Genomic DNA, 9,998 nt, shown 5'->3' on the forward strand with positions numbered 1-9,998 from the left:
GTACCGAATTTCTAATATTTTAATTTTCTTGATATTTATCTTAATTATGTGATACACAGGGTATAATAATAGTTATATAATAGAAGATTATTCATATATTCATATATATATATTCATATATTCATATATATATATATATATATATATATAATATATATCATATTATTCATACATATAATAGAAGATTATTCTACGAAATCTAGGATAACAAACTTAGAAAATTGTATATGCAACGATATAAGATACAATTTTTTTTTCTTAAATATCCATTAATGTGATCATTTCTTAAATTAACTAAACTATTATATTATCGATTTTCCAACGTATCGTAATTATTTCTATTACACATTAAAATTTCTTACTCGTTTTTAAACGATAATTTAAAAAAATATCGTTCCAATTTCGAAAACTAAGATTTCGAAAACTGACGCACAATAGAAGATTAATATCGAGTGCCAATACCATCAACTGTCACGAATTAGACGAATTATCGACTAGATTGGAAAACTCTTGGCGCAAATATTTTCCAGGGGAACGTCTTTGAACGTCTCCCGTTCAAAGAGGATCAGAGTCCATCAATAACCGATAGATCTAAGAGGATGGGACATCGGATCGACACATACACCCCTCTCCCTCCCTCCTCCTCCTCCCCCCTCGCCCTGCATCTCTGGAAAGGGAAGCAGCTACCTCTATGAATAGATCTCCTATTTCGGAAGCCGAAGAGTACGCGTTATCGAGCGGCAACCAATACCCCCCCGCGACCGCTTTGAGGCGCGACGATGATGACAGAAACCGTACACGATGATGGTGTAGGTGCTGCACCACTATTCCGAGTGTCGTCGATAATAATTGCTCTCCGAGTTTCGAATAGAATGAAGTGGGTCGGCCGAAAATATCCGTACCTAAAAGGTGGTTAAATCACGCGTGATCCGAGCTTCGAATGCGGGACCCGGGAATGAAGGATGGATATGTGATACCAGACAGGGTATGTATAACGATGTATGCTGATCATTTCACGGAAAGTTGAAAAAAAAAATTGGATAGATAAGGAAGTGAAATTTTGATTTTAAGTGAGGAAATAAATGTTTAATATGGAGTCGATATTATATTATTAAGGGGTAAATTGATCTCATTGTTGATCGTATTCTTTGATGATGAAATGATTTATAAACTTTTGAAAAATGTTAAAAAAATGGCCCGAGCCACTTCAAAAAGCAAATATCCGAAAGGGAATATCCGTGAAATGATTAAATTCTTAATAATTTATTAAGGATGAAAAGGAACGTTACATTATGTATAAAATGAAAAATAGATAACCGACGATTTTAAAATATTATTATCTCTAACGAATTTAAATGCTATTAACGAGTTTAAAATAACATAAAATTGAGATAATAAGAAGATATAAGAAGAAGTGCATAATATCGTATTTCGGTCCTAGTCAAAGATATTAGAGTACAGGTAACGTAAGATACGATATATATATCAAAGCGGAAAAGAGAAGATCCCTGGAAAGGAATTGCTATTACAAACAACTCTTATTTTTAATCTAGGATGCTGCTAAAAAGGATGTTTTCGTGTATCTGTTCAAAGTTACTTTGAAACAAGACGAATAAACCTAATTACGCGTTAATGCAAGTTTTTGCATTTTAATTTCCGGTTGTGCGCGCATAATGAGAGAAGAAGATTAAGATTAATTTTCATACAATGTTAAATCAAAGGCTTGTTGCGAAAGGAAATCTATTATGTTATCGTGTATTTGATGTAAATACGAGAAGTAAAGATTCTTCGTGAATGAATGATCTCTGTGAGTAAATCATAAGAGAAGATCATAATGAACGATTGCTACACTTCGAGAAAGTGGAAAAATAGAGAATCTCTCGCAAGTTCTCCGCTTAGATGCATAGTTAACGGTAATTACTTGTGCCGAAAGTATGCCCGTAAAGGGAAAAAAGAAGTTAGAAACATCGTAAATACATTGAGCGGCTTGGAGGGAACTTTCATTTTGAAATAAGGATCGTACGATGAGCAGATGGCACGAAAAGATATGGAAATGAATTTTCGTACAGCGAAAAGGAAAAAAAAAAAAAAAAAGAAATTAAACGTGAGAAGTCAGAAGTAAATATCAGAAGTATAAATCAGAAAAGACACCGCTGCTATACGAGGAAATCTATATACAGTGATATATTTATAACACGCATAAGATGTTATAATATTCTTATCTATTAAATCGATGTACGTGAAATATCGATTTTTCGAATAAAATTTTGTGTATAATTTTTTTCTTTTCTTACTTTCTTCGTATTTTTTTTTTTTTTTTTTACATCCATTTATTTCATATCACTTTCAAGAAATGCGACGCATAACGATAATTAAAGAAGATAAGTTCATGACAAATAATGAACACACAGTACGTGTATGTTCTGTGTGAAAAAATAGTTCATGTGTTCATTGATCCAATCTCGAAGAAACGTATTAACACATTCTAATCAACAATATTTCGACTTCCATTTCTCTGACTGAATTGTAGAAATATTGGACGTTGAAAAGGAACGTATAATTTTTAATTTAAAACTCACTTATCCGATCTCTCTTTCGTGCTGGGCACAATGTATTCAATTAAATTTCTTTATTCACGCACTGTAAACCACGAACGAGGTTTTAACGGTTGCTGAGACCTTCTCCACTGTTTAAGTTTAAAAACAATGACCAAAGACGTCGAAATCAACTTGCCCGACCTGCAAAAATTTTACTCAAATTAAAATGTCACATTCATTTCCGTGAACCTTTTCACCGTAACTCGTGCGTCTCGTCAAAACTGGTTATATTCCGCGAACGCATAATAACAGCGATTAATTTCATAAATGAATAGATGGCAATTATAATTTTATGATGAAAAGAAAATAAGAAAAGAGAAACTCGTTAAATTCGTTATACGATACAAAAATTCAAAATATTGGTAAAACAAATTTTCTAAATAAACAAATGAACGAATAAAAGGAACTATTGAATCATAATTGTATAAGATTTTAATCAATTTAATCAATTAATATTATTATAAATGATCACAATAATTAAATTTTAGTTAGGTTATCTAATTTATTTAATTTTATATTTTATTAATTTTACTGGCAGGATTATATTCCAATATCAATTATTATATGATAAAAATTAATTAAATAAAATAAAGAATGGTAAAAAACTATTGAATATTTTTGTTTATATTAGTAAGAATTCGGAATATATCATGGATTATTTTGTTCATAAATATGAATTTGATGAGTTAGAAAAAATCAATCAACGGATCTTAGTAATGTTATGTTTGACTTTGTATTTTTAAACAGACTGAATAAAAAAACAAGGCTGAATGCAGAGACGAGACGTGATGCTCTTAAAGTTTGCATTATTAAATGATACCTATACAATTGCATTCAGTTCCAAAAACATGATATTGTATGAAATACTATCATCTTTTATCTTTAAAAGATTATGTACACATATAAAAAATTTCATGCACTTTGTTGAGTTATAAGTACAATATAACGATTTCAAAGAATAAAATTTTTTTTATGATGTATGAAATGTTATTTTCTTATATTAAGTGATATATTAATTTTATACTAAACTTACATGAAAAAAATTCAAAGTATGAAAGATAATTTAGTATTTTTAAATATTACTAGTATTTTTAAATATACCGCCATTATAATATACTTCTTCCAATTGTAATTCCTTTTGTAAATGCATATATATATATATATATATATATACGTAATGTATTTCTCTTAAAGTTCATTTCAAACAGATGAATACATAACCTAATATACTTACATTATGCACTTTACACACTGAATAAACGATATTTTATGTTAAATGACTTATATATTTGATAACAACTGTTGAACAATGCTTGAATATTGAATTGAATTGAATTTCTTCGTATGGGATCATTCAAATAGTGTTCAGCCTAATCTTAAGAAAAACACGAAACTCCGAATTCTTACCTGATAAAAGTCGAATCTGCTGCAGGACTGGAGGGTCTTGGTGAGGAACTTGCAGTGGACGCGGTATTGGTCTCCTCCACGTCCATCATCATTCATACCGACAATGACGGATCAATGCGAACGTTGAAAATTAACGAAGAATTATTTTAACGAGAACAGCAAAATAGGAATTAAAAGGGATAATATATGGAGGATAAGTGATTTTGTCAAACCCGCCAGTCTCTGAATATCCGATCCCGCGGGGGCAGAAACCATAAAATCGGGAAGCTTGATAAAGGGGTTGGGGGTTGGTTTCATGCGCCCGTCCACGAGCGCGGACTTACGGAAAACAACTGACAAACGATGTTACCCCCACCGTAGATAACCACTATTCGGCGCCTTTAACCCTGCGCCGCAAACACCTGCCGCGCAAGAACGTTATCATCGCGCAGGCGCTATACCTTTAAAATATATTTTTTAAATTTTTATATAACTGAAAAAATTTTGCTATTTGATATTATTTGTACGTAATGCAAATTATAAATTGAAAACTTCAACTTGGAAATTACTTATATATATATGTATAAGAAAGTGAAAATACAATCGCATATTTTCTTTATTTTTATTTAATTCTTTTTAAACATCCGAAATAGTTTTTTCTTTTGTTGAATGATAATGTCGAGCAAAAGTTTCTCCTACGAGCAATGGAAACACAAGAGAAGCTTCTGCATATATCTAGAATATTAATGAATATTAATTTAATCTATTTTATCCATTTTGAATAATATGTTTCACAAAAATGTTCTTACTTTAACTGGTTTTGCATCCATTCGAATTTTACCCCATGAAATAGCTTCATCTGGACGAGCACCGCTATCACTCCCATCAAATTCTGAAGCTGTATTAATAAATACGGAGTAATCAGCACCATTTCTCTAAAAAATAAATTATTTATTTTAAATCAATTCATTATCAAAATTTTTTTATATTTATTTTTTTTTTTTATTACCATAAGATTTGCATTACAAATGTGATGTTTTACAATACCACCTCCAATAATAATCATGCCACTTTTCACTGCTTTCATAGCCATTGTATTTAATCTTCTAAGGTCTGTAATATAATTAGCATTTGAATATATAAATAATATTTATTTAATGAATAAAATAAATCATAAATTATTATATATTAAAAAAAAATAAATTATATATAAAAATTTGAAATTATTATTTTACAATAATAAGTTAAAACCTGAAATTATATCTATAATTAAGCCTGGATTCCTAAAAGAATGAAAATACATCATATCACCAAGACTTCCATCTGTTAAAGCAGGACTAAACACCGGAATTTTATTTTTCGCAGCCCAATAATATATTGAATCTTCATTATTAATTTTTTCACCAAGTCTTGTTATTACTTTAGATGGTGTCCAAAGTATATCCTATTATAAAAATTATATATTCAAATATTAAATTTGTAAAAAAATAGAATATTAATTTTTTTTTATTAAATCATACTTTTGTTTTCTGTTCAGTTAACATTTCATCTAATATAGGTATGACCCAATCTTCAAATAAACAATAATTATTATTAGGTACTAATAGATTTCCTATTCTATTGATACCATGTTGTCTAAGACTTTTTCCTTCTAAATGAAAATCTCCTATATATGTTGGTGCTAAGCATTTTATCAAATCTTCTTCTACACCACCTGCTGTAGTTACAATGCAATCAATCTGAATCATAAATGCATAATTGATATTGAAATTAATTGAATAATATGGTTGAATATGATTTTCAAATATATTAATTAACCATTTTATGCTGTACAAGAAATCTTATAGTATCTCGAATTCCACATGAAGCCATATTAGATGTATATCCCAAAAATATTGTACATGAAGACTTCCTTTGTACAAATTTATCTTCTTCCAAAGTATCAATTTGATCATCTTCAAGAGGAATATTTCTAGTATTTATCATTTTTTGAATTTCATCCACTGCTAAACCAAAATTTCTTGCTTGAAAACCTGAATTTTTATATGTTTCAAACAAAGCATGATAGTTAATTCCTTTATTCCAATCATATCCTAAAATATATTAGTATTATATTATTATTATTTGAAAATTAAATTATAAATTGTATTAATTATTGACTAAGTTGTATTAATTATTGATTCTAAGTTTTTGAATTTTTCATTTTGCAAAAAAATACAACCTTTCACAACAGGTGTTCCCATTGGTATAGGAGAACTTTGCATTAGTACAGCATTTTTAACAATTTCTGGAATTTTATCCTGTGATCTTCGTATATCATCATTCATTTTTATATCAGATTTATTCTATTTTTAAATTAAATTTACATATACATATATATTATCTTCTTTTGGGAATGCTTCTTATATACACATTATAACCTAACATAACCTAATATGAAATCAAAATTTGTAATACTATTTATTCACATATGAAAAAAGCAATGCTTTTTATAAGTTAACAATTGAATAGTTGTTGAAATATTTATTGTACATAAATTGTAATTGTTTTAAAAAATTAATTAATTTTTTATATTAACATCAATTCCTATAAAATGCTATAAAAATTTAGAAAAAATACTACATATAAAAATTAGTATTCTTCTTTCTCTGGATAAATTTTTATATTAACGAATAATTGATTAATAATTTCCAATTTATAATCATTATTTAAATTTTAGATATATAAGTTTTTATTATACTGTTGATGATTAATGATTAACTGAGAAATTATCAACTATATGAAATATTTCGAAATCGAAATAATTTGTTTGTTTTAATTCGCTCATTATTATATTGATTGATACAATTTGGTTTTTTAATGAAATATTTTCAATTAATATCAATTTTTATGCAATGAAAATATCTGTCAAATATAACAATTAAATCTACATTCGTTCCATTAATTTTCTATACTTCAGATGAATTGAATTAAGTTACCGGATGTAAACAAAATCACGTGATTAGAAATCAGGATTATATTCATAATTTTATTATGTAGGAAAATTTTTAATTTGATTAAATTATTTTCGCAATTTTAAGTTTCAAATGATAAACTTTTAAATTTGAATATTTACTTAATCATCCAATATTAAATTTATTATAATAGAATGAAAATTATTTTATTAAATTTTATAATAATAGAAAAAAAGTAAATTAACGAAAAATTATTTATTAATTTTTGATAAATAAATATTAATATATTTATTTATTTTGATATTTCATTTCAATAACATAAGATTATTATTTTTTTAGAATAAATAATATCAAAAATCATAAATTTTTTAAAACAAATGAATTACATACTTAACAAAATAATTGTAATTGCATAAAATTATATAATTACAAATATTAAACATATATAATATAAAACATTTATAGTTTGTGCTCAAATTCATATAGTAAATTTCAAAAGTATTAAAGCCAATACGCAAGTTACAAATAATTTATTTGATTGTTATAAATTTTCCATATAAAAAAATATTATTAAAATATCATAAAATTTTTATATTAAAATAAAAAAAATTAAACTTGATAATAAAAATAGCTTCTAATTAAAAATATATTTTTATGAAAATATATATCAGTATAACGAAAACTAAAATTGACAATTGTAATTATTTTACACAATAATAAATTTTATTAACATTTTAGTTAGTCAATAACTGAGGTTATATATATGATTTATTTACTTCCGGTGGTTCAATTTGTTAAATGAAATATACTTTTGCAGTAGTTTCAATAAGACAGGTGAGTGGCGTTGTTGTAGATTATGAATTCAAAAGAACAACGGTTAATCGTGTCTCGATGTATGAAGTTTATTTTATTTTCATAAATAGTGGATGTAACGCGAGTTCAATAAAGTTTTTGTTTTAAGCACCAAGCATTATTCTTTCATATACATTTAAAAAATAATCCAAAAATGGCTGATTTAAGTAAATGGGAATCAAATATACAGAAGACTATTATAAAACTTAAAAGTACATTGTCTCAATTGCATAAAATATGGGAAGAAATAGGATTCAGCGAAGAAGTACGTGCCACATATTGCGAACAAGCATTTAATCATATAGACGATCTATTTTGCGAGATGGTTTCAGAATCAGAACATAAAAAAGAAACGCTATTAGTTGGTATTAGAGAGTTAATAGAACAAGTTGGTACTTTAGCAAAAGAATTAGGTACTAATGTTATGGTTGCTGGATATGAAGATTTACCCTTAAAAGAAGTAGAACAAGTGCTGCGCACTGATTTACATAAATTACAATATTGTAAGGAACAACGAATAACACATTTAAGAGAACTACTTACAAAAGAAAGATCCTTATGTAAAATGTTAGGTACTCAGCCAATTAATATAGAAGACAAAGTACCTTCAGAAGAGGAACTTAATAGTTTTAAGCTTTATCTTGAAAAACAAGAAGGTGAAAAAAATCGTTTAGAAGTTATTTTTAATGAAATGCGTAGAGCAATTGTTAGAATGATGGATGATTTAGGCATTTCACCATCATCAAATTTTGAAAATTTAGTGTATGAAAATAGTGAAGATTTTGTTTTTACCAATAACAATATGACCAAATTAAAAGAATTTCGAGATGAACTTAAACATAAAGTGGATACAGCAAAAGAACATGTAGAAGATATTAAACAAGAATTAATTGCATTATGGAAATATCTGGATGAACCAGAACATATTTGTCAATCATTTCTTAATAGTTATATAGGATATAGTGTAGCAACTATAAATGCATTAAGTACAGAATTAGAACGTTGTAAAGAAAAAAGAAAGCAAAATATTGCCAGATATGTATCACAAGTAAGATCTGAGCTGGTTAAATTATGGGATCTATGTAAATTTAGTGAACAGCAAAGAAGACAATTTATACATTTTAATTCTCATACATATACAGAAGATTTATTAACATTACATGAATTAGAAGTAAAGAGAATCCAAGAATTTTATGAGACCAATAAATCTATATTTGAACTTTTACAAGAACGTGATAATCTATGGACAAAAATGAAAGAATTATTACAACGTGCAAATGATCCAGATCGTTTTTATAATCGTGGTGGTCAATTATTAATGGAAGAAAAAGAACGTAAAACTATTCAAAAAAAGTTGCCAAAAATAGAAGAGCAATTAAGAAATTTAATAAAAGATTATGAAAGTATACATGGAGAAGTATTTACTATTAATGGAATGTCAGTAGAAGAATTATTAAAAGAATCATGGGAACATTTAAATGAAGAGAAAGAAACAATAAAGAAGGCTAGAAAAGAAGGAAAAGACAAATCAATAAAGAAAGCAACATTAAGTGCTTCTAAAAAAACTATTTCAAATTCATCCAAAAAAACACCAGGCATATTAAGTACTCGTCGTCATACACCAATTAATTCATCAAAAAGAAAACTTTTATTTAGTCCATCTCCAAATACTTCTGCAAAACGTAGAAATATAAGTTTAGGAGGAAGTGGATCTAAAATTAAAAGAAGCAGGAAAATTCCTAAGAAAATATTACATGTAAAAAATAATAATAAAAAAGAAAACTTTATATCACATAATTCAACTGCTACAGATACAACATATAGTCAATTTAAAGAACATTTAGAAGATAAAAAAGAATTACGTAGTTCTTTATTACCAGAACAAGTATTAGCAAATGCAAGTAAATCTAAAATAAAATCCAAACCAGTGCGAACACCTGCTAAGCCATTAAGAAAAAATTTACCATTAACAACTACACCAACAACTCCAAAATTATCACAATCACAATTACATAAATCGCCTCGTAGTCCAAGAATTGCACATTCATCAAGACTTGCTACTGTATCAACACCTTTACCTATAATTTTTTGAAGTAATATAAAATTTTTATTTATATAATTATTAATATAATTGATAAATGAAACTATTAAATATCTTTTAAATATCTTAATTTTATTAACAAACAATATCTTAATTATTAAAAAAAAT

General features: G+C 26.9%; 2 protein-coding genes across 2 annotated transcripts; one reads left to right on the top strand and one right to left on the bottom strand.

Annotated features, from left to right (window-relative positions):
* Window positions 1–4,591: 4,591 nt before the first annotated feature.
* Window positions 4,592–6,550, bottom strand: LOC122719316 (probable deoxyhypusine synthase). Its single transcript, XM_043945029.1, has 7 exons — window positions 6,205–6,550; window positions 5,802–6,076; window positions 5,504–5,722; window positions 5,235–5,427; window positions 4,993–5,096; window positions 4,793–4,918; window positions 4,592–4,718 (listed from the first exon to the last, which is right to left on the bottom strand). The coding sequence occupies exons 1-7, from the start codon at window positions 6,308–6,310 to the stop codon at window positions 4,620–4,622; spliced, it is 1,122 nt and encodes a 373-aa protein (XP_043800964.1). The 5' UTR covers window positions 6,311–6,550; the 3' UTR covers window positions 4,592–4,619.
* Window positions 6,551–7,764: 1,214 nt separating this feature from the next.
* Window positions 7,765–9,928, top strand: LOC122719315 (protein regulator of cytokinesis 1-like). The gene has a single exon (XM_043945028.1). It carries the CDS (start codon window positions 7,944–7,946, stop codon window positions 9,879–9,881), a length of 1,938 nt encoding a protein of 645 aa, XP_043800963.1. The 5' UTR covers window positions 7,765–7,943; the 3' UTR covers window positions 9,882–9,928.
* The last annotated feature ends 70 nt before the right edge of the window (window positions 9,929–9,998 follow it).

The sequence above is a fragment of the Apis laboriosa genome, unplaced genomic scaffold (assembly GCF_014066325.1).
Source record: "Apis laboriosa isolate Shangri-la unplaced genomic scaffold, ASM1406632v1 scaffold74_cov149, whole genome shotgun sequence".
Lineage (NCBI taxonomy): Eukaryota > Metazoa > Arthropoda > Insecta > Hymenoptera > Apidae > Apis > Apis laboriosa.